The following is a 25,670-nucleotide window of genomic DNA, read 5'->3' as shown; positions in this document are numbered from 1 at the left end:
TTTAAAGGTGATGTAGTAGCAAAGATAATTGCAGTCTACTCTGGTAAGCATAAATGATGAAAAGCGTAGCTTTTGGTCTTCAAGCGTATCACTTGAAAAGTGCACTCTATTCTCAACGCCAAAAGCATAGTTTTTGATATAGAAAAGCATAGCCTTTGACAATAGACAACGGTCGAATAGGTATTCCTCACCAAAGCATTTCTAAAACTAAAAAAGCGTAGTCTTTGCCTAAGACATTATTTTTTTTCATTAAAAATGTAGATGAATAGGTGATTTTTTCGTAGTGTATTCGAAAACGAACTAATAAATTGGATGAAATTTCTTTACCTTTTTCGGCTAGAAAAATAAGGATTTTCTTTTTGGAAAATTTTTATAGAATGAGAATTGAATTTGTGGAATAACGCTATTATGTAAAAAACGACTAATATTTTTTTAGAATCTTTTTGTTTTTTTTAGTGGACATTTTTATGACATTTTCGTAGAATTTGTGTTGTTTTGACAAAATGAATACAATTAGTTGAGTGATTTTACTGATTTGGAATATATTCATTCCTAACACATAACACGAAAAATAGTGCAAAATAAAACATAAAAGATAAACAAAATAACACATAAATTTTTAACAAATAGAAATAACCAACACTTGTTTGCAAATTAAATCATATAGAGAATATAAATGCTATGTAAATACTAAAAATTAGTATTATATATTTATTTATAAATATATGTAGTTTAATTTATTTTTAATATGTATTTTATATTTTAAATATATTCTACATTACTTGGTACTTTTTGTTATATGCCTAATATAATTGTATAGAGAAATAACACAAAATTACTACAAAACAACAAAGAAATATCTAGGATTCTTATTTGTTGAAAAATCCGTTATTTGAAAGAGAAGAAGAAGATAGACAGAAATATTAATTGTCTTTAATTTTTAGCCTTTAATCAATTTTTTAATTTAATTAATATTATTTAATTAAATTTTAATTAAAATGTATTTTTATTTTGTAAATAAATACATTAATAATTAATGTTAGAATATAATTAGGATCAATTAGGATTAATTAGTATTATTTAGTATATCTGAATATTTATTATAGGAGATTACATCTTTATTATTACGATTCTCTTAGTACCTAAAAATGCCCTTTTATATTGTATCATTCGAGACAACTTGAATACACTCAATAAGACACAAATCCTTCCTCTAGTTTAGTCTCTTATTTCTAACATGGTATCAGAGCCATGGTATCCTCCTTGAAGAGGATAGGTTGTTTTCCTTGCGGTGAAATTACCGTAGTTTTTGTATTTTTTTCTATGCCATTTTTCTTTCCCTTTTGTCACTCCTTTGATGCTTTTTCATCTCACCGACTAGCCTATTTTGAGTTGAATGATTAAACACCATTGTCATTCGCTGCTTCCCTATTCTCATGAAGAAATTATATAGTTTTTGCTCTCTTTCGGCAGTTCCGTCTACGTTCTCTCGTGGCAGTTTCGTCTACGTTCTCTCGTGGCAGTTCCATCTGCGATCTCTCGTGGCAGTTCGATTTGTGTTCTCTCATGGCAGTTTCGTCTGCATTTTTTCGTGGCAGTTCCGTCTGCGTTTCATCTATGTTTCCTTGTGGCAGTTCCATCTGCGCTTCTTTCCGGCAGTTCCGTCTGCACTTCCTTCATATAGCGGCAGTTCCGTCTGTGCTTCCTTCAGACAAGCGGCAGTTCTGTCTACGCTTCCTTCAGACAAGCGGCAGTTCCGTCTGAGCTTCTTTCAGACTAGCGGCAGTTCCATCTGCGCTTCCATCAGACAAGTGGCAGTTCCATCTGCACTTCCTTCCGACAGTTCCGTCTGCACCCGTTTTATCAGTTTATGCAGCTTTTTTCTCTCTTTATTTTGTTGTTTTAAATAAGTTTCAAACTCATGTTGTCACTTGAGTTTAAGGGGGAGGTTAGAATATAATTAGGATCAATTAGCTAGGATCAATTAGTATTATTTATTATATCTGAATATTTATTATAGGGGATTACGTCTTTATTATTACGATTCTCTTAGTACCTATAAATACCCTTTTATATTGTATCATTCGAGACAATTTGAATACACCCAATAAGACACAAATCCTTCCTCCAATTTAGTCTCTTATTTCTAACAATTAAGATTAATTTAAATTTTAAATACTAAAATTTCTATAACTTCTTATTTACATCATAAAACAGTAACTTGCTTTATCATTTTTTCTCTTTCTCGTACGTTTCTTCTCTCCCTACTAACGATTTGTTTCTTCTCTCTATTTTTTGTATATTCCTTTTTCTATAAGTTTCTTTTCTCTCTTTCTGTGTCATTGATGAGCGGCTAATTTATACACTTTTTGGCATTGTTTTTAGGTAGTTTTTAGTATGTTTTAGTTACTTTTTATTATATTTTTATTAGTTTTTATGAAAAAATCACATTTCTGGATTTTACTATGAGTTTGTGTGTTTTTCTGTAATTTTAGGTATTTTCTGGCTGAAATCGAGGGACCTGAGCAAAAATCTTATTCAGAGGCTGAGAAAGGACTGCAGATGCTATTGGATTCTGACCTCCCTACACTCAAACGCATTTTTCTGGAGCTACAGAAATCCAATTAGCGCATTCTAATTGGGCTGGAAAGCTAACATCTTGGGCTTTCCAGCAATATATATAATAGTTTATATTTTGCCCGAGATTTGATGGTCCAAACTAGTGTTCAACGCCAGCCAGAGACCCTTTTCTGGCGTAAAACGCCGGAACTAGCACCAGAATTGGAGTTAAACACTCAAACTGGCATCCAAGTTGGCGTTTAACTCAAGAAAAGGCCTATGCACGTGTAAAGCTCAATGCTCAGCCCAAACACACACCAAGTGGGCCCCGGAAGTAGATTTCTGCACCATCTGCACTTAGTTACTTATTTTCTGTAATCCTTAGGAACTAGTTTAGTATAAATAGCACTTTTTACTATTGTATTCATATATTATGCCATTTTTCACATTTGGAGGCTGGCCTCACAGCCATGCCTAGGCTATTTTCTCTTATGTATTTTCCAACGGTGGAGTTTCTACACCTCATAGATTAAGGTGCGGAGCTCTGCTGTTCTTCATGAATTAATGCAAGTACTATTGTTTCTCTTTAAATTCACGCTTACTTCTTCTCCAAGATATACTCTCGTACTTAATTCAGTTAAGTCAGAATGAAGGGGTGACCCGTAATAATCACCCACTATCTTTGTTACTCGCTTAGCCAATATCCGCGTGCCTGACAACCATAAGCAGTCTACATGATGTTCAACGTAGTTATTGGATGACAGCCGGAGTATAGTCTCTTGGGTCTCTGATCCACGGATTTGACTTGCCTTTCCTGACAACAGAGCATTTGAATCCGTGAGATTAGAACCTTTGTGGTAGAGGCTAGAACCAATTGGCAGCATTCCTGAGATCCGAAAAGTCTAAACCTTGTCTGTGGTATTCCGAGTAGGATCTAGGACGGGATGACTGTGACGAGCTTCAAACTCACGAATGTTGGATGCAGTGACAGTGTGCAAAAGGATAGAGAGATCCTATTCCGACACAAGTGAGAACTGACAGATGATTAGCCGTGCGGTAGCTGTGCCTGGTATTTTTCATCCGAGACGAGAGATCCGACAGTTGATTAGCCGTACAGAAACCATACCTGGACCATTTTCACTGAGAGGACGGATGGTAGCCATTGACAACGGTGATCCACCAACATACAGCTTGTCATGGAAGGAAGCCATGTGTGTTTGGAGAAGAAGATAGCAGGAAAGCAGAGAGTCAGAAGCAACAAAGCATCTCCGAACACTTGTCTGAAATTCCACCCCATGAATTACATAAGTATCTTATTTTATTTTATATTTTATTTATTTTTTAATTATCAAAACCTCATAACCATTTGAATCCGCTTGACTAAGATTTACAGGATAACCATAGCTTGCTTCAAGCCGACAATCTTCGTGGGATCGACCCTTACTCGCGTAAGATATTATTACTTAGACGACCCAATGCACTTGCTGGTTAGTTGTATCGGAGTTGTGAAAAGTGTGATCACAATTCCGTGCACCAGTCATACAAGAGAAAGGATTCAATTCAAGGTATTACTCCTCCATAGGTAAACTTACTATTTTATACTTAATATTTTTTTATCCTTGTATGTTAAAGAATATAAAAATCATCTTTAATTATGTTTAAAATAAACATAATAATATATTTATTTAATTGAAACTAGATTGATCCTATTTAATTTTAATAATAGAGTTATTATAATTAAAGTAATTCATACTTTAATTTATTTGAGTAAAAATACATAAAAAATCGAAGGTTTAAGTAAGAAAATGTGGATAGTATATTCATAAAAATTGTTTTTTTTTTCAAATAAACACATCTAAAATTATTAAATTATATACAAAATATTTTTAAAACACATCTAAAATCATAAATCTAAAATTTAAATTTAAACATTAAAAATAAAATTATTTTTTTATATTCTATTCAATAAAAATGCATCTATTTTTTTTATTTTTATTATTAGTTGAATTTTTTCATTACTTATTTAAATATTAAGGTTTTTAAAATTATTAAAATGTATGTTCATAAAAATTATTTTTTTTAATTATAACACATCTAAAATTATTAAGTTATATATAAAATATTTTTGAAACACATCCAAAATCATAAATTTAAAATTTAAATCTAAACGTTAAAAAAATTAATTTTTTATATCTTATTCGATAAAAATGCATTTAATATTTCTTATTTTTGTATTATTAGTTGGTTTTTTCATTATTTATTTAAATATTAACGTTTCAATTCTAAAATTATTTTAATTTTTGGATGTGTATTTAAATTGTAATATGTTAGTAATTAAAAAAGTTAAAACTGAAATAAAAATTTTAAATTTTAAATTTTAGTTTTATTTAGTTTTTATTTTAGATGTGTATTTAATTTCAAAAAAAATACTAATAAATCTATTTTTAGATTTTTTATTTTTTTTAAATTATTACAATAAAAGATTAAATAAAAGACCACTTCTAAAGGGATTAATCTCTACATACAAGTGTTTTGCGCTTACAAGCTTTACAAGTTTGAAGGGAACGAAACCCATAAACGCGCTGCTTATGTTACGGACCTCTCTAACAGACTTTTAAATCAATCCAAATCAATTAACGCGTGAATATATAACTTTCATTTTTCAAAAGATTTCGTTTTCTTTTTCGAGTTTCTTGCCAAATTTGTTCGATCTCCTTCGTGCGTTCTCTCTTTGCCTTCGATCTCTTTCTGTTTTTTTTCGATTTTTATGGTTTATGAAATCAAGCTTTGAAATTGTTTTGAAGATAATGGAACTTAAGAAATACACCCAAACGATTACAGAAATACACCCAAAGGATTATAGAAATACACCCAAAGGATTACAGAAATACACCCAAACGGTTATAGAAATAAACCAAACGATTACAGAAATACACCCAAAGGATTACAGAAATACACCCAAAGGATTTAAGAAATATACCAAATATCAGAGGGGAGACAGTATATTTCTTCTTGAAATCTTTTAATATTTTGCTGGTTAAGGATGAGGCACATGACAAAGACAATCTAGAAAAAAAACCTAGAAGAACAGTAAAACAGTACCTTGAATAATATTTTTTCGTTTTTTTTGGTGATTTTTTATGGAGATTTGTATCTTTTCTTCTTGATTTCTTCTACTCTTCGCAGAATCGTAGTTTGTTTCGAATGTCACTTGAATCTTGACGGTTTGCATTTTGATTGAAGAAGAAGAGGAAGAGTGCGACATAATGAACGTGTTGTAAGGTGCGTGCGTTGGACGCTCAATTTAAAAGAGTGGTGTGCGTGTTTTTTTCTTGGATTTGGGCCAACTTGTATAGCTTGTAAGCCAAAAATGCTTGTATGTGTAGCAGGCCTCCTTTTAAAGAATACATAGCTGAATTGGAAGATAAACATACATAAGGCGGTGGAGAAAGGATGGAGGAACAGAGAGGCTCGTTTAACTAATCTAATATATATAATTAATAATTAATTTTAAATAATAAATTCAGGTTTGAGTAAAAAAATTAAAAAGAACTTATTGAACGAAAATCACAACCCAAAAATTAAATCTGAGATTGAAAGAAGAGCAAGTATACCTTATCAATATGTTGATGGAAAAATTAAGTTGGTTTAGTTTAATGGTTAATTTATTAGTACTTTTAAATAAATATTGGTAGATTGAATATTACTTTTTTGTATGTAGCTATTTATTAGCCATCGACAAACTTTTAAATAGAGTTTAAATTCGCAACGAATTAATTTTTTATTAATATAAAAGGGACACATAATACGTTTTTAGATTTGAGACTTAGTGGAAATTTGACATAAAAATAAACCTTGTCCACATAGTACCATTTTTTTATTTAGCTCGATAAATATAAACTTATACTTTTTACTATTTAAAGTATTAAGATCTTATATAACAAAAATATATTATGATCTTACAACAGGCTATAAGCAGGAAGAGGCAAAGCTAAAAGATTTTAAGGAGGGAAAGTCGTGCGATGGGTGATGTCAATATATTGCGTCACAATATGTCCAGAATGCAAGCAATAATAAGTAACTTCAAACCGCAAATAATGATAATGAAAAGGTTAAATGTATCGGATCATGGTTCTCTTTTTGTTCTGCAGCATCAACTAGCAATTAAGCAAATAATAATATGATTATGAAATGCTTTTTCCAAGCTAGTTGAGTAAGAAAAAGAAAAGGTTGAATGCATGCAAAATATATAAGCCAAAAGAATTTGTGATCAGATCCACTACTGTCGCCATTAGACACGCCATCAGCTACTTTTATATTCTTTAATTTTTCTGCATACACAATTAGAACAAATATAATACAATGCAACGACTTAATTTCAAGTCAAATAAATTATATATATATACACACACACGTTGTTACTAGAATCATATATTCATTAACACAGTTCACAGAAATCCTTAACCCTAATGTTTATTATATGTATAAAAGCACATATTGCGCTTTGGAAACAAAGATCTACTTATAATATACTAAAATTGGGTTTTTTCTAACTAATAAAAGTGAAGTGTCGATTTCTCATGAATCCATTTTTCCGCCAAAATAAATGCATTATTTTCTCTTCTAAGTTTATTTTATAAAAATATCTTTATTATAATTATACTATAATTAACATTTAAGTAATAATAATGCATAATTATACTAATTTAGGAAAATATCTTTATTATAGTTATATAAAATCAATATTTAATGCATTAATAAACTACTTATCAATTATTAATCGAAAATATTTTTAATCATTTTAATTATATGATAATGGCACCGGTTATTAATAACTAATTTATATTTTTTTAAATAAATTTATTTTAGAAAAATATCTTTAATATAATTATATTACAATATTACAATTAATATTTAATGAATAATACATAATTATACTAATTTAAGAACATATCTTTATTATCTATCTATTCTATTTATTCTATTCTATTATATAAAAATCGAATTTTTGCACTTAATGATGGGACTGATGTGGCATACTCTTGAGGTGTTTCCTTATTTATTTTATTTAATTCGTTAAAGCAAATCAATTATAATTAATTAAGTATATCAATTAATTAATTTGATTAGAAATTCAAATCTTACCATTTATTATAATTTATATGAATTGATTAATTATAATTAATTATATCAATTAAATAATTTGGTTAATTATGTTAATTATTTGATTTGATTGGAATAAATATCAAATTATTTAATAAATAATAAATATGATAACGAAATATATGAATTAATTTAATTAGTTTATTTTTTTTCAATACTATCTATTTATACAAGATCAAATATTTTTTTACTCATTTGCTCTCTTCTCTCTCTCTCCCTCCCTCCCTCCCTCCCTCTCTTCCTCTATTTCTCTCTCTCGTGTTTAAGGTACAATTTTTATAATTTATTTAATTTTATTTTTTATCTTTATTTATACATTTCATTTTTTTATTTTTTTTAAATTTTTGTTTATTTTAATTGCTTATTATTAGTCACATACTTTTGTTTCTTTTAGCTTCTAATTAACAAAAAAGATGTGTCATCTTTACGTTGTTTTTAAATAATCTTACTATAATTTTGTTTTGTAAATAGATTACTATATATATATTGTCTTTTCTTTTTTTGATTCACAATTAATATATACATTGTTTGTGTATGTGATTTATATATATAGTCCTTTTTTTGTGATTCACAACTAATATATATTGTTCGTGTATGTGGTTTATATGTTAATGCTTTTATTGATTCTCTTTGTTATTTTTTTTTTGTCTCTTTGTTGCTCTTTATTTTAGTTATATTCATTGATTTCTCTGTATTGATACTCTTTTTATTTGAAATATCATGACAATTTAGAGTGTATGTTACGATCCATGTGATATTTGTTAATTTGGTGTATCTTTTTAGATGGTTTATGTTATAATGTGTTTAAGGAGTTGACTTAAAATTATAATATTATATATAATTTTATAATATGATTTATAATATGCTAAAATATTAGGATATTATCATCTAGATATTTTTTTATTTATCCATTAGATTCAACTATATAGGATCTTAAAAATTATGCAATTATGTAATTAGTTATTTTTTCATATAATTATTGTATTGATCATTTACATTAGTGAGACTATTTTATTATTAATATTTATAAATATGCTATTATTTATATAATTGATTGAATCATCTTATTTGTTTAAATTTAATTCTATTGAATTAATTATTCAAGGTGTCATCGTTATTTCTATTTTTAAAGAATTTTTTTAATATTATTTAACAATTCTAATAACATAATAACAATTAAAAAAGACAGAATAAAAAATTTTTTAATGTGAAAATAGGGTAAAAAGAATAAATTTATTTAATAATTTTTTTAGGATATATATGTTTTTTTATAGATAATTATTGTAAAGCATAATAAATTATTAAATTCTAAAAATAATTATTAAGGATAAATGATTATTATAATTAAAAATAATATCAATTTAAATTATATACAAATAAACCATGCCAAATATAACAACTTAAAAGGATTACTTTTGAAAGAATATAGTTTATGATATTTAATTTTTTACTATTTATTAAAAAAAAGCATAATTACTTAACGATATTTATTTTTTAAATGGTTTAATTACTCTGTTGATCCCTATAGTTTTGCGAAATTTTCAATTAAGTCCCTATACTTTTTTTCTTTTTAATTGGGTCCCTGCACTATTTTTTTTTTCAATTAAGTCCCTACCGTGACCAAACAGTTAAATTTAACGGAATATTCCATTCCTAAATTAAAGATTCTCTAACTTTTTCCTAAATCTCTAATTCTCTTTCCCACTTATTTTCTGAAATACCAAAATAACCCTCCCACACTTAGAATAAAAAACCTAGCTAGCCCTCAGTTGCTCTGTTGAGATCGCATTCACTATCATCTCCTGCGTCGGTCCATCATCTTCATCCATCTGTGGCGTCGTCTGCAGCGGATGCTTGGTGGTCGGCCGTCCGTCGCCTCCTTCTCTCTACGTTGGTTTGTTCTACGTTATTCTGTTCGGAGGTCTTCTGCGCTATTTTCCCATCTAAGCCGTCGCCGTCCCTCCCGGTGCTTTGCCTCGCCTGACGTCACTGCACCGCACCGCACCGAGCCTTACCGCGCCTGACCTCCCGTCTGGCCTCTCGTCCCCGCGCTCTCCTCGATCTCTCTGTACTCGATCTGTCACAAAATAGGTAACATATAACATTTAATTTTTTTTCCAGCTTTTAAAACTTGATGTAACATGTTCATGCTAATTTTAATTTTCAAAAAATATGGCATTGGTTGAGTTCCTAATTTTTGAATTGATTTCTGAATTATTTTGATATACTAATTTAGGCTTTACAATATGAATATTTATGTACAGAAATTTTGTTAATTAGTGAATTGACATATAAATTAATTTTTTGCTGATGATGAATTTTGTTTATTGTTGATTGTTGATTGTTGTTTGTTGTTTGTTGTTGCTGGGATGATGCTGCTTTATTAGGACTCTGTAATTTTTATCTGTAATTAATTGATTATCTTAGAAATAAGGAAAGAGGTGAGATTGGAGATAAGGTGTTTGATTAAATGCCTTTGAGAGAGTTGAATTGATTATGAGTTTAATTGATCATTGTCATAGAGGCATACAGGACTCTCAGAGATCGTGGTTCCTATCCTGCTGCTCAGGTCGTGAGAGATTTTCATGGCAAATTTTCGTTTATTCCGTTTGACAGTGGTTCTAAAACCGCGTTTATTGCTGCAGTGAGTAATCCTTGGTCTATTTATTTTGCTCTCATATTTATTTGCCGGTAATTTGCTTCTATATGACTATACCCTGGGGTACAATGCATCTTCCTGCTCTTTCTCAGGATGCTGATGGGTGTGTTTCCTTCTTTTGGGGAGTTAATACTGATGGAAATCTTGTTCTTGCAGATGAGAAAGAGGTTGTAACTAAGAGCTGTGGGACATCTTCTGCACCATTTTTTAAAGGTAATATTAAAACAATTTTATGTGAAAAATTGGTGACTATTTTGTGCCTGCTGTGCTGAGTACTTTCTGTGAGAATTCACATTTTAAAGATATGCTCGTGAAAAGTGAATTAAGGGGAAGAAGAAAAATTATTTATCCTCCTTGATGGTGTGGAAAACGATCCAACACAAAACTCACCGGCAAGTGTACCGGGTCGCATCAAGTAATAATAACTCACATGAGTGAGGTCGATCCCACAGGGATTGAAGAATTGAGCAATTTTAGTTTAGTGGTTGATTTAGTCAAGCGAATCAAGTATTGGTTGAGTGGTTGTGATTAACAGAAGCTAAATTGCATGAAATGTAAAGGGAGAGGAGAGAATTGCAGTAAATTAAAGAACAGAGAAAGTAGGAGTGATGAATCTTAAAGTGCAAGTAATTTAAATTGCAGAAACTTAGATTGTAAGAAATGTAAATAACTGAAGCTTAAAGTGCAAGAAATGTAAATTGCTTGAATCATAAAAGGGATTGGGAATTGGGATTTGCAGAATATAAACAAGCAAAGGTAAATTGCAATAAATAGAAGAGTAGAGGATTAATTGAATTAAACTAGATCTCAACAGAAAAGTAAAAATGCTTTGAGAATTTAAAAACAGAAAGTGAGCAATGCTTAATTTGCAGCAAATTAAAAGAGGTTCAAGATCTCAGGAGTGGAAGAGACTAGATAACAAGTCTAGATCTCAAATCCTTCCTTGATCTAACAAGAACAATTGCAAAAGAAATAAAGAAAAGTAAATTGCAGAAAGAGTAGAAGAAGAAGCAATGAACAGAAAATGAAATTCAATTATGCAGAAAATTAAAGAAGAGATCTCAAGGTGAGATTGAAACAGAAGTTCTTCAATTCTTCACCCAAGATCCAAAGCAAGAAAATTAAAGAGTGCTCAAGCAAGAACAAGGAAGAAGAGAGATCAATTCTCCTTCCCAATTCTCTGGAATCTAAATTCAAAAACAAAAAGCTCAAAATGAAAATGAGAGTTCAAAGAAAAATCAAAAGTAAAGTCTAAAAAAAAGAAGAGGGTAAAAGTCCTCATTACATCAAACTAACTCCTATTTATACACTTTCTATTCTTGGATATTGGAATTTGGATGGGCTTTTAATTTCGTGAAGATTTGAATTTAATTGGATTTTTGGTTGATTTTTCAGCCCATGAAGAAATTTGCTTCCAGGGGGATGCTCAGCTCACAAAGTGAGCTGAGCTTTGAGACTTAGTGTGGGGAGGCCTTGCGTAGCATGCTGTTGCTTGGGGGAGGCATCAGGGGAAAGCTCAGCTCACAAAGTGAGCTGACCATTGGTGCCTTGGTGCACAAAAATTGTTGCGCGCTGTGTGCTCCTGGACCGTGTCACATTTGTTGCGCACTCCACTCCCCCTGGCCGTGTCAAGATGCGCTAGTGTGATGCCCATGGGTAGCGCTCAGCTCTCCAAGTGAGCTGAGCCTTGGGGTATCCAAGGGAAGGTCCTTGGTTCGAACCTTGAGGGAAGCATGCGCTACCCATTTCTTTGGTTGCCTTGTGGTGCCTTGCTTCCTTGCTTCCTCAAGGTATGGAGTTCGAACCTTGGGGGATGCATTTGGCCATTTTTGGCTTATTTTTCCTTGTGAGTAGCGCTCCCCCCATCCCCTTTAGTCATGGGTTCAAACCCTGGAGAATGCACTTGCAACTTATTTTCTTTGAATTATTTCTTGTGGGCTCTCGATAATGCTCACTTTGTGAGCTGAGCTTGGTCTTTCCTTTCCTTGTTTCTTGGTCTTGTGTTGTGCTCAGCTCACAAAGTGAGCAGAGCTTTGTGCCTTGGTCCCTTAAGAGAGAATGTAGCACTCCCTTGGTGAGCTTGGTGTTCTTGGAGAGAGCTTCATGGTTTGTTGCGCCACACTTCCTCCTTTCTTGGCCACACTTTTTAGGCTACACTTTCTTCTATTCTTCTTTTCTTCACCTATAATTAATCAAAACAACCAATCAAAGTATCACCAAATTCACAAAGTTTATAAATCATTAAAAATCAATTAAATTTAGCCTAAACCTCATGATTTAGCATCAATTATATGGTGGTTGTTTGATTTAAAGAAGTCATGTATTTCCATTCCAGATTACTTACTTAGAATGCAAGAAAGTGCATAAAACCTAATGAAAACAAAGAAAAAGGCTAGTGAAACTAGGCTAAGATGGCTTGTCATCACAACACCAAACTTAAAACTTGCTTGTCCCCAAGCAAGGATCAAACATAAGAGAAGATGGAATGAAATAGATAAGTATATATGTTCTTATTAAGCAGATAGTTGAATTTGGTCTATGGGGTTTTATGCAGATCTAAAGTAGCTCATTTATTATTTGCTGTCAAAACAAACAATGTTTCTTTAAGGGTTCACCAAGGTTGCTGCTATAACTCCTCACTTTTTGCTCATTTCCCTTGTTAGCTTTTCTTCTTTCTTTTGCATTAAGAGCTTATTACTTATTAAAGGCTTGGTGGCAAATGTTGCAGTGGCCTTTGGCTTATTTTCACTCAACATTTCTTCACCACAGACACATGGCTCACCTTTTTCTTTCTAGGATCATTGATGCCCAGCATCTCTTTGGATCACTAAATGTTTTGTAGCTAGGTTGCTCTTTATTGTGGACTTTCAGTTGGCAATCCCAAATCAGTTGATCTAAGTTGCCAAGTTTTAAAATACTCCTTAGAACCTACTTGTCCAAGCATATCCTAGTACACAAACACCACAGGCATGTGTCCTAGGGTCCAAGCTATTGGTGTCTAGCCTTATTATTTGTTTCTTTGCCAACTTTTGGCTTTTCTTCTTTCTTTTTCTTTTTGTTTTGGTTTATTTTCAAGGGGCTTTCATTAATTGAAGGATCACAGCATCAAACTGGCTTAAGCTTCAAGTAACAAGTCATTATGCAGCAATTATTGTATGAGCTAACAATTGAATCAAACACACACCACCACTAACTTCCATCCTAACTTTTGCAACATTGAACAATTACTTTTCTAAATTAAACATCTTTCTTTTATTTAGACAGCAAGGGAAAACAAAACAAAGTATTCAAGCTGATGAATGATGACAATTATTATGCAGATAACTTTCAAGCAAAAATTATGCAGATAGCTTTCTTCAACATGCACTTCCACTTGCAACTAAATAATCATTCCAGCCAGACATAAAGGACTCTCTGAATTAAATCATTACATAACAACAAGGATCAAGAATAGATACAACCTGTTGAGTTGCAGTTTTCCATTCTTCCTTCTATTTGCTCCTTTTGAGTTGTAATTCAGGTGTTCTTTTAATTTGTTGGCTATTTTTCTGTCTGCTCCTCAAATGTTGCTTGTTGTTCAACCCTTTTAGGTATTGGTAAATCTGCAAAGCTTATGTGTGGGTTCTCGAACTTACTTTGGTGTGTGAACACCAAATTTAGTTCCTTGCCAATATTTCTCATGCAACAAATTATATGTGAACTCTTTTTCTTTTTCAAAAGAAATAAACTAATGACTTGGAAACAGCAAAATAGTTAATTAGTTTATCTAAATGCTCAAAGCTAGCATTATGCAGGAGGTGAGAATATGTTTTATGATGAGACTTTGGTGGAACACCAAACTTAGAATCCTTCATTCTCCCTTATATTGTTTTGGTGTGCAACACCAAACTTAGCTTTTTGCAATATAGATAAGGCTAATTAACCTTTTTATTGAAATAACTATGAAAAGAAAACTACCTCAGGTTGGGTTACCTCCCAACAAGCGCTCTTTTATTGTCACTAGCTTGACATCCTCTGTGTTTGTTCAGTTTAGATACTGAACTTTCTTTTCCTTGTCCCATTGTCCTCCTAAATAAGGCTTTGCTCTATGCCCATTTGCTGTGAAGTGGCTCTGTGTAGCTTCATCTAGCAACTCAAGACTTCCATAAGGAAAAACTTTTGTTACTAGATACGGACCTGTCCATTTGGACTTGAGCTTGCCAGGGAAGATCTTGAGCCTTGAGTTATACAGGAGCACTTGCTGTCCTAGCTTGAACTCTTTCTTTGAGATCTTCTTGTCATGCCACCTCTTAGCTCTCTCCTTGTATATCTTAGCATTCTCATAAGCTTCTAGTCTAAACTCATCCAACTCATTTAGTTGTAGCAGCCTCTTTTCTCCTGCTGCTTGAGAATCAAGGTTGAGGAGTTTAGTGGCCCAAAAAGCTTTATGTTCAAGCTCCACAGGGAGGTGACAAGATTTTCCATATAATAGCTGAAATGGGGACTTTCCAATGGGAGTTTTGAAAGCTGTCATGTATGCCCAGAGTGCATCTTCTAACTTCCTGGCCCAATCTTTCCTTGTGCTTCCCACTGTTTTTTCTAAAATTCTCTTCAACTCTTTGTTTGCTAATTCAGCCTGGCCATTAGTCTGAGGATGGTATAGTGTGGCTACTTTATGGATTACTCCATATTTGTGGAGGAGTTTCTCCATTTGTTTGTTGCAGAAGTGACCACCACCATCACTGACAAGACCCTTGGGCACTCCATATCTAGTGAAGATATGCTTCTTAAGGAATTGAAGGACAATTTGTGCATCACAAGTGGTTGTGGCTATGGCTTCCACCCATTTTGAGACATACTCTACTGCTACCAAGATGTATCTGAAGGAATAAGAAGGGAGAAAAGGTCCCATGAAATCAATGCCCCATAGGTCAAATAGCTCAACTTCCAAGATGAAATTCTGAGGCATCTCATTCCTTTTTGTCAATCCTCCAGTTCTTTGGCATTCATTGCATTGGTGAACAAACTCTCTGGCATCCTTGAAGATAGTTGGCCAATAGAAACCGCTTTATAATACCTTTGCAGCTGTTCTCTCTGGTCCAAAGTGTCCACCGTATGCTGAACCATGACAATGCCACAATATGTCCCTCATTTCATTTTCATGGACACACCTCCTAATCATTCCATCAGAGCACCTCTTGAATAAAAAGGGTTCATCCCACAAGAACTTCCTTGCTTCATTGAGCAGCTTCTTCACTTGTTGCTTAAAACATTCTTGAGGTATCTTCCTTCCCACTTTGTAATTTGCTATGTCAGCAAACCAGGGTGTTTGTTGAACTTGGAACAGGTGCTCATCAGGGAAGTTCTCATTTACTTGTTGTGGTCTATCTTGACATGCTTCTTGTGGTACTCTTGATAAATGATCCGCCACTTGATTTTCACTTCCCTTCCTATCTCTTACTTCAATATCAAATTCTTGGAGTAGCAGCACCCACCTAATAAGCCTTGGATTTGAATCCTGTTTAGACATTAAATACTTGAGAGCAGCATGGTCAGTGTACACTATAACTTTGGAGCCAATCAAGTATTGTCTAAACTTATCAAATGCATAAACAATCGCCAAAAGTTCTTTCTCAGTGGTTGTATAATTTTTCTGTATTTCATTTAACACTTTGCTGGCATAATATATGACATGGTGCAACTTGTCTTTCTTTTGTCCCAGCACAGCACCAATAGCAAGGTCACTTGCATCACACATAAGTTCAAAAGGTAAGTTCCAATCAGGGGGTGTAATGATTGGTGCTGTGATGAGTTTTCTTTTTAAGGTTTCAAAGGCATGCTTACAGTTGTCATCAAAGATGAAAGGGTTGTCAATTACTAGCAAATTGCTCAATGGCTTTGCTATTTTTGAAAAATCTTTGATGAACCTTCTGTAGAAACCAGCATGCCCAAGAAAACTCCTTATTGCTTTCACATTAACGGGTATAGGAAGTTTCTCAATAATTTCTATTTTAGCTTTATCAACTTCTATACCCTTGCATGACACTTTATGCCCAAGAACTATCCCTTCAAAAACCATAAAATGGCATTTTTCCCAGTTCAAGACTAAGTTAGTTTCTTGGCATCTTTTCAAAACAAGAGTTAAATGATGCAGACAAGTATTGAATGAATTTCCAAAGACAGAAAAATCATCCATGAAGACTTCTAAAAATTTTTCAACCATATCCGAGAAAATGGAAAGCATACACCTCTGAAATGTGGCTGGGGCATTGCACAGCCCGAAGGGCATCCTCCTGTATGCAAAAACTCCAAATGGACATGTGAAGGCAGTTTTCTCTTGATCTTTAGGGTCCACCACGATTTGATTGTAACCAGAATACCCATCTAAGAAACAATAATAGGCATGGCCGGCTAATCTTTCCAGCATCTGATCAATGAATGGGAGAGGGAAATGGTCTTTCCTTGTGGCATCATTCAATCTTCTATAGTCTATGCACATCCTCCACCCAGTCACTGTCCTAGTAGGGATCAACTCATTCTTCTCATTGGTGATGACCGTCATTCCTCCCTTTTTTGGTACAACTTGAACCGGGCTCACCCATGAGCTGTCAGAGATTGAAAAAATTATTCCAGCATTCCACAACTTCATGACTTCTTTTTGAACTACCTCCTTCATGGCTGGGTTGAGCCTTCTTTGGGGTTGAACCACAGGCTTTGATTCTTCTTCCAGCAGAATTTTATGCATACAAATGGCTGGGCTAATACCTTTGATATCATCAATTGTCCAACCCAAGGCTGCTTTATGAGCTTTCAACACTTCAATCAGCTTTGTTTCTTCTTCCATATTCAAGGAGGAGTTAATGATCACTGGTAGGGTCTCTTCTTCTCCCAGGAACACATATTTGAGGTGAGGAGGAAGAGGTTTCAATTCCTGTTTTGACTTCTCTTTCTCCTTGTCTTCACTAGAGATTTCTACCACTTCTTCTTCCTGTTGCTCATGACAAGTGGTTTCTAACATTTCCTCCACCAGACTTTCTATCATATCCACCTTCATGTAATTTTCTTGTTCATGAGGGTGTTGCATTGATTTGAAGACATTGATGACCATTCGTTCATTATGTACTCTAAAAATCATCTCTCCCTTCTCTACATCAATAATGGCTCTGGCTGTGGCTAGAAATGGCCTTCCCAAGATGATTGAGTTGTTTCCTTCTTCCTCTATATCCAGAATTACGAAGTCTGCTGGGAAGATAAACTCCCCAACCTTTACTAACAGATTTTCCACAATGCCATTGGGTGTCTTGATTGATCTGTCAGCCATCACCAAAGACATCCTGGTAGGTTTGAGTTCCTCTATGGCAAGCTTTTTCATCATTGATAACGGCATCAGATTGATGCTAGCACCAAGGTTACAGAGAGCTTTGTCTAGGGTCATTTTGCCTATGGTGCATGAAACTACAAAGCTCCCTGGATCTTTGAGCTTTGGTGGGATAACTCCTTGAATCACAGCACTACATTTTTTAGTGAGAAGTATAGTTTTCTTCTCTTTCCAACTCCTCTTCTTGTTGATGAGTTCTTTTAGGAACTTTGCATACAGGGGCATTTGCTCCATTGCCTCAGCTAAGGGAATATTTATCTCTAACTTCTTGAAGATTTCAAGAAATTTTGGAAAATGTTGGTCCTTAGTCTCCTTGTTGAACCTTTGAGGATATGGCAAGGGTGGTGTGAAGTTCATTCCCTGCCTTTGTTCCTTGGTTGGCTCTTCAATTGCTTCCATCCCTTTTTTTTATTTTTGTGGCTGATCTTTTTTTTCTTGAGCTTGATTCTGAGTTTGCTTGCTTGCTGTTACATCCTCATCATTGGCTTTCTCTTCTTCAGCTTGTTTCTTGTCACTTTCCTTTGGCTTCTTGGTTGCTTCTTCATTTCTCATCAGGATCTTGCCACTCCTTAGTTGTATTGCCTTGCACTCCTTTTTTGGATTAGGGATGGTGTCACTTGGTAGTGAGCTTGATGGCCTTTCAATGGTAATTTGCTTGGAGAGTTGTCCAATTTGCCTTTCCATATTTTTCATGGAGGCTTCCTGGTTCCTTAATGTCATCTCTTGGTGCTTCATCATCTTTTCCATTAAGAGTTCCAAGTTGTTAATCCTCTTAGAGTCTTGTGAGATTGGTTGATTATGGGGTGTTGAGGGTTGAGGGTAAGTGTTTTGATTTGAGGCTTGGTTATTGGATGGATGATGGTTAGAATTGGGGTAGGTGTTTTGTGGTTTTCTGTATGTGGCTGGGCTATTATTCTGTTGGTTGTTTTGGTTCGTGTTTTTCCAATTGTTTTGGTTTGAGTTTCTCTGCCATGGCTGTTGAGTTTGATTGTGGTTGTCTCCCCATCTGAGGTTGGGATGGTTCTTTCATGAAGGGATGTAAGTATCACCATAGACTTCATTTGGCCCAGAATTTTGGTTGTGCATGTACTGGACTTGTTCTTGCTGTTGCTCCTCTTGAGTTTCTTCATTTTGCCCCCATGTGGATGATGGTTGGCTTGTGTTGACTGCTGCAACTTGGATGCTATCAATCCTCTTGGCCATTTGCTCAAATTGTTGTTGAATTTGCTGCTGTATCATTTTGTTTTGAGCTAGGATTGAGTCCACTCCTTCCAACTCCATCACTCCCTTCCTTTGTGATGGTTGGCGTTGCCTTTGGTGAGCAAAGAAATATTGGTTGTTGGCCACCACATCAATGAGATTTTGGGCTTCCTCTGCCGTTTTCATTAGTTGTAAAGAGCCTCCTGCTGAATAATCTAAAGCCTCTTGAGATTTCAGTGTCAAGCCTTCATAGAAATTATGCAATCTGTCCCACTTACTGAACATTCCCGGTGGACACTTCCTGATTAGAGCTTTGTATCGTTCCCATACCTCATACAAGGGTTCAGCATCCATTTGTGTGAATGTTTGTACTTCAGTCTTCAATCTAATAACTCTTTGAGGTGGGTAAAACTTGGCAAGGAACTTGGTTACTAGATCATCCCAATTGTTGATGCTGTCTCTTGGGAAGGATTCCAACCATTTAGTGGCTTTGTCTCTGAGAGAAAATGGAAATAGCAGTAGCTTGTAACTGTCAGGGTGCACACCATTGGTTTTGACAGTGTCACAAATCCTCAAGAAGGTGGACAAGTGTTGGTTAGGGTCTTCAAGTGGTCCTCCTCCATAAGAACAATTATTTTGAACCAAGGTGATGAGTTGTGGCATTAGTTCAAAGTTATTTGCATTAACATTTGGGGTAAGAATGCTACTCCCACAATGTCTAGGATCTGCACATGTGTAGGAAGCCAAAACTCTTCTCTGTGGTGGATTATTGTTGTTATTGGCTGCTCCTTCGAGTTGATTTGGTGGATTTGTTAAGTGTTCCTCCATATCTTGGAATTCTTCTTCTGACTCCTCTTCTCCAACAATGTTTTTCCCTCTTTCAGCTCTTCTTAATCTTCTGAGGGTTCTTTCGTCTTGTTCACAAAATATGGGTATGACTCTCCTTGTACCTGACATACAACCAAAGCATAAGAAACACACAGAACCAGTGACACTTCAATCTAGTGCTAGAAGTGAAATGTTAGTTGGCTTAAGCAAAAATTCAAACAGTTAATGTGTTAGTCAAAAATTAAAGAAACAGAAAATAAAAATGCTAGATCTAGATCTCCACTTCACTTAATCATTGTCAATCTAATCAATCCCCGGCAACGGCGCCAAAAACTTGATGGTGTGGAAAACGATCCAACACAAAACTCACCGGCAAGTGTACCGGGTCGCATCAAGTAATAATAACTCACATGAGTGAGGTCGATCCTGTAACAGCCCAGACCACCTGCTAGCACGATATTGTCCGCTTTGGCACACAAGGCCTCACGGTTTTACTTTTGACGATAGGGATGCTAGCCGAAGCCCCCCACACTCACTCGTCAAAACGCGTCATGCTAGGGAGAGGTATCCACACCCTTATAAGGCATGCTTCGTTCCCCTCTCCAACCGATGTGGGCCTTACAATCCACCCCCCTAAGGGAGTCCAGCGCCCTCGCTGGCACATCGATCCGGGTTCTGGCTCTGATACCATCTGTAACAGCCCAGACCACCCGCTAGCACGATATTATCCGCTTTGGCACACAAGGCCTCACGGTTTTGCTTTTGACGATAGGGATGCTAGCCGAAGCCCCCCACACTCACTCGTCAAAACGCGTCATGCTAGGGAGAGGTATCCACACCCTTATAAGGCATGCTTCGTTCCCCTCTCCAACCGATGTGGGCCTTACAGATCCCACAGGGATTGAAGGATTGAGCAATTTTAGTTTAGTGGTTGATTTAGTCAAGCGAATCAAGTATTGGTTGAGTGGTTGTGATTAACAGAAGCTAAATTGCATGAAATGTAAAGGGAGAGGGGAGAATTGCAGTAAATTAAAGAACAGAGAAAGTAGGAGTGCTGAATCTTAAAGTACAAGTAATTTAAATTGCAGAAACTTAGATTGCAAGAAATGTAAATAACTGAAGCTTAAAGTGCAAGAAATGTAAATTGCTTGAATCATAAAAGGGATTGGGAATTGGGATTTGCAGAATTTAAACAAGCAAAGGTAAATTACAATAAACAGAAGAGTAGAGGATTAATTGAATTAAACTGGATCTCAACAAAAAAGTAAAAATGCTTTGAGAATTTAAAAACAGAAAGTGAGCAATGCTTAATTTGCAGCAAATTAAAAGAGGTTCAAGATCTCAGGAGTGGAAGAGACTAGATAACAAGTCTAGATCTCAAATCCTTCCTTGATCCAACAAGAACAATTGCAAAAGAAATAAAGAAAAGTAAATTGCAGAAAGAGTAGAAGAAGAAGCAATGAACAGAAAATGAAATTCAATTATGCAGAAAATTAAAGAAGAGATCTCAAGGTGAGATTGAAACAGAAGTTCTTCAATTCTTCACCCAAGATCCAAAGCAAGAAAATTAAAGAGTGCTCAAGCAAGAACAAGGAAGAAGAGAGATCAATTCTCCTTCCCAATTCTCTGGAATCTAAATTCAAAAACAAAAAGCTCAAAATGAAAATGAGAGTTCAAAGAAAAATCAAAAGTAAAGTCTAAAAAAAAGAAGAGGGTAAAAGTCCTCATTACATCAAACTAACTCCTATTTATACACTTTCTATTCTTGGATATTGGAATTTGGATGGGCTTTTCATTTTGTGAAGATTTGAATTTAATTGGATTTTTGGTTGATTTTTCAGCCCATGAAGAAATTTGCTTCCAGGGGGATGCTCAGCTCACAAAGTGAGCTGAGCTTTGAGACTTAGTGTGGGGAGGCCTTGCATAGCGTGCTGTTGCTTGGGGGAGGCATCAGGGGAAAGCTCAGCTCACAAAGTGAGCTGAGCATTGGTGCTTTGGTGCACAAAAATTGTTGCGCGTTGTGTGCTCCTGGACCGTGTCACATTTGTTGCGCACTCTACTCCCCCTGGCCGTGTCAAGATGCGCTAGTGTGATGCCCATGGGTAGCGCTCAGCTCTCCAAGTGAGCTGAGCCTTGGAGTATCCAAGGGAAGGTCCTTGGTTCGAACCTTGAGGGAAGCATGCGCTGCCCATTTCTTTGGTTGCCTTGTGGTGCCTTGCTTCCTTGCTTCCTCAAGGTGTGGAGTTCGAACCTTGGGGATGCATTTGGCCATTTTTGGCTTATTTTTCCTTGTGAGTAGCGCTCCCCCATCCCCTTTGGTCATGAGTTCAAACCCTGGAGAATGCACTTGCAACTTATTTTCTTTGAATTATTTCTTGTGGGCTCTCGATAATGCTCACTTTGTGAGCTGATCTTGGTCTTTCCTTTCCTTGTTTCTTGGTCTTGTGTTGTGCTCAGCTCACAAAGTGAGCAGAGCTTTGTGCCTTGGTCCCTTGAGAGAGAATGTAGCGCTCCCTTGGTGAGCTTGGTGTTCTTGGAGAGAGCTTCATGGTTTGTTGCGCCACACTTCCTCCTTTCTTGGCCACACTTTTTAGGCTACGCTTTCTTCTTTTCTTCTTTTCTTCACCTATAATTAATCAAAACAACTAATCAAAGTATCACTAAATTCACAAGGTTTATAAATCATTAAAAATCAATTAAATTTAGCCTAAACCTCATGATTTAGCATCAATTATATGGTGGTTGTTTGATTCAAAGAAGTCATGTATTTCCATTCCAGATTACTTACTTAGAATGCAAGAAAGTGCATAAAACCTAATGAAAACAAAGAAAAAGGCTAGTGAAACTAGGCTAAGATGGCTTGTCATCACTCCTAATGGTTCCTTTTAAGCATCTTAACTAAATGATAGAAGAACCTATTGGATTTTAAAGTTTTCAGAACATTGAAATTATATACTTCTTATTTCATTTAGCATTTAGAAGGATGTTTAGGAATTCTAGAATGCTATATCAATATCCTTACTCGGGGAAGAAAGGAATTAAGAGTTGGTAACCCAGGAATGGAAAATGTAGGTACATAGATATTTTCTTTTTCCTCACCCACCTTTATTTTTTATGGTTTACTTTGCAATATCTTTTCCATTTCAAGGTTCTCTTATTATTCCAAATTATACATCATGCGGCAAAAAATAACTTGTATTGCTGCTTGTTTAGGATTCTTCTTTACAACATCCGGAGGTTTGAGCAATTTTGAGCATCCACTTAATGATCTGAAGTCTATCCCAAGAGTTGACAGTTCTGGTCAGGTGTGTGGTGCAACTTTCAAAGTGGATGAGGCTAAGAAGGAATCAACTGGCATGTCAAGGGTTGGAAGTGCTGCTAACTGGTCGAATAATATCTAAATATGAATTTTGTTTGAACTAAGGCTTTTATTATATGCTAGACTCGGTTGAATTTTCATGTTCTAGTACTAAAAAATATGTTGATATCAGAGCTAGATCATATAATTGTCAAGCCTATACCATACTTGGCTAGAGATGGCCTTGGAGCTACATTCCATTTCTTTTATATTGAGCCAAATGTAATATTACATTATCATAATGAATAATTAAAGGATGAAACTAAATTTTATATATATTTATTATTATTATTTATATTTTATTTTATCCATTCTTTTTTTTATGTTGTTAAGATAAGGTATTTTAAAAATAAAAAAAGATATTTTTGATACAATTTATATATAAATAAGCAAAAGAATGATAGTGACAAAATAAAAAAAATTATAGGAATATCTTTCATGTTGTAGAATCAATGAATAAGGATTATAGAAATATCTTTCATAGAATATTTATAGTTTTACCGGATTTTCAATTAGGTCCTTATATATTTTTTCTTTTCAATTTAGTCCTTAAGGGTATACAAGTAATTTCACAATTTACTAACATTTTTTTAACGTTTAACGTTAAGAGGGACTAAATTGAAAACAAAATAATGTATAGGGACCCAATTAAAAGGAAAAAAAAGTATAGGGACCTAATTGAAAATTTCGCGAAACTATAGGGACCAACAGAGTAATTAAACCTTTTTAAATTCACTATGTATGCAATTTTATTTTTTTCTTGACAAAATTTTACTCATGATGGTAATTTTTCTAATGGTGTAAATGCAAAAAATTATATTTTTAATTTTTGATATAATCGATATATTATTAATATTGAATAGTAATTAACCCCTCATATTTTTAATCAAAACATTTTAACGATAGTTTCTATTTATAGATATTAATGGATGATTGTTTCTTTAAAAATAAAACATATTATGATTTTAGGTTATTTCATAATTAACAATAATACTTGATTATTTCTTTAAAAATAAATTGCATTATGATTTTAGGTTATTTCACAATAATAATTAATGTTCATAATATTGAATTGCTCTAAATTTTTTATTTTCTATCATTAGTAGTTAATCCCAAATTAAAAAGATTATATGTTGAATTGTTGAATAGTCCAAGTATAATTGGAGTTAATTTAGTTTATTTTTTTATTAATATAATTGATTGAAAGCATAAATGATAAATAAGACAAGCAAATAATTATAAAAATAGAATGTTAGTAATTGCTTAAAATAGATAACAAAATAAGTTATAGGGTATTACTTTATTTAAATTATTAATAATTAAAAGTATAAAAGGTCAGTAATTATTTTTAAAATAGACATCTAGTTTTATGGTATTAATTTATTTGAGTTGTTAATAAAATTTTATAACTTTCAGATTTATATCTACTCAATTTATGTAATTTATTTTATTCTACTTTAACAAAAAATTGAGAGGTGTATTTTTAATTATTTATTTAAAAAGTATAGCAAAATGAGTTATATCAATTAAAATTAATTATCTATAATTGATATCAATTAATTGATTGTATTAATTTGTAAGATTAATAACGTATAATAAATGTTGAAATTAATTATAATAAATTAATAATTAATAAATAAAAAACTAAAAGGGACCTTTTATTGCTTTTTAATGGCTACACGTTTTTATAATTTCACTTTCTCTTTATCTCTTCCTTTCACATTTATTTCTTTTAATTTATTGAACTAAATCAATTACACTAATTATTTGTATTAACTAATTAAGTACTTTTTAATGAGTTATTATAATTGTGTCTTCAGACCATAGGTTAAAAATATTATAAAAAATATTTTATAAAAATTGTTGAAAAATAAATATTTTTAAAATGTGTCCTTAAGATACAAATTAACTAAATTATTTTTCAATTTAATGTATTTGATTCATTCAATTGTATTAATTATAACTAATCAATTATGTAATTTGATTTGATTAGGATAAATATTTCATCATTTAATATTTTATTTGATTCATTAAATTACATTAATCATAACTTCAAATATTTAATTTAATTAGAGTAAATATTAAATTATTTTAATTTTTTTATTCATTAAACCAAATTAATTATAACTAATTTATTATTTAATTTGATCGAGATAAATATTAAATTATTTAAAAAATAATATATAAAACAATGAAATAAATGAACTCAATTAATTCAATTTATTATCTTATTATTTTATGTATTCCTTTTCTCCCTCTCTGTTCTGTATTTCAGGTAAAATATTTATAATTTTTTATTTTTGTTTTTTTAATCTTAATTTTGCTAATATTTTTCTATAATTTTATTTTATATTAATTTTTTTTATTTATTTTGATCAATAATTCTTAAGGATATTATTATTTTATTTAAAGATAATTTAATTTTTTTGTAATATTTTTATAAAAGTTTATTAATAGGTTCTTCTTTAAAATATTTTTTTAAATTTTTTTAATAAGATTGTATTTTGATTTTTCTCTTTCATCCTTTGTATTAATTAATTATATTA

The 25,670-nt window shown here is 33.1% G+C and overlaps 1 protein-coding gene across 1 annotated transcript; it reads left to right on the top strand.

Annotated features, from left to right (window-relative positions):
* Window positions 1-10,231: 10,231 nt before the first annotated feature.
* Window positions 10,232-23,336, top strand: LOC112778664 (uncharacterized; the record flags this gene model as incomplete). Its single annotated transcript, XM_025822962.2, has 3 exons — window positions 10,232-10,366; window positions 10,474-10,594; window positions 22,980-23,336. Coding segments are annotated over 3 exons (444 nt in total), but the record flags the coding sequence as incomplete, so codon positions are not given.
* Window positions 23,337-25,670: the final 2,334 nt, after the last annotated feature.

The sequence above is a fragment of the Arachis hypogaea genome, chromosome 19, assembly GCF_003086295.3.
Source record: "Arachis hypogaea cultivar Tifrunner chromosome 19, arahy.Tifrunner.gnm2.J5K5, whole genome shotgun sequence".
In the NCBI taxonomy this organism is placed as follows: domain Eukaryota; kingdom Viridiplantae; phylum Streptophyta; class Magnoliopsida; order Fabales; family Fabaceae; genus Arachis; species Arachis hypogaea.
Note: the sequence above shows the minus strand (reverse complement) of the source record. Positions and strands in the feature narration are given on the sequence as shown.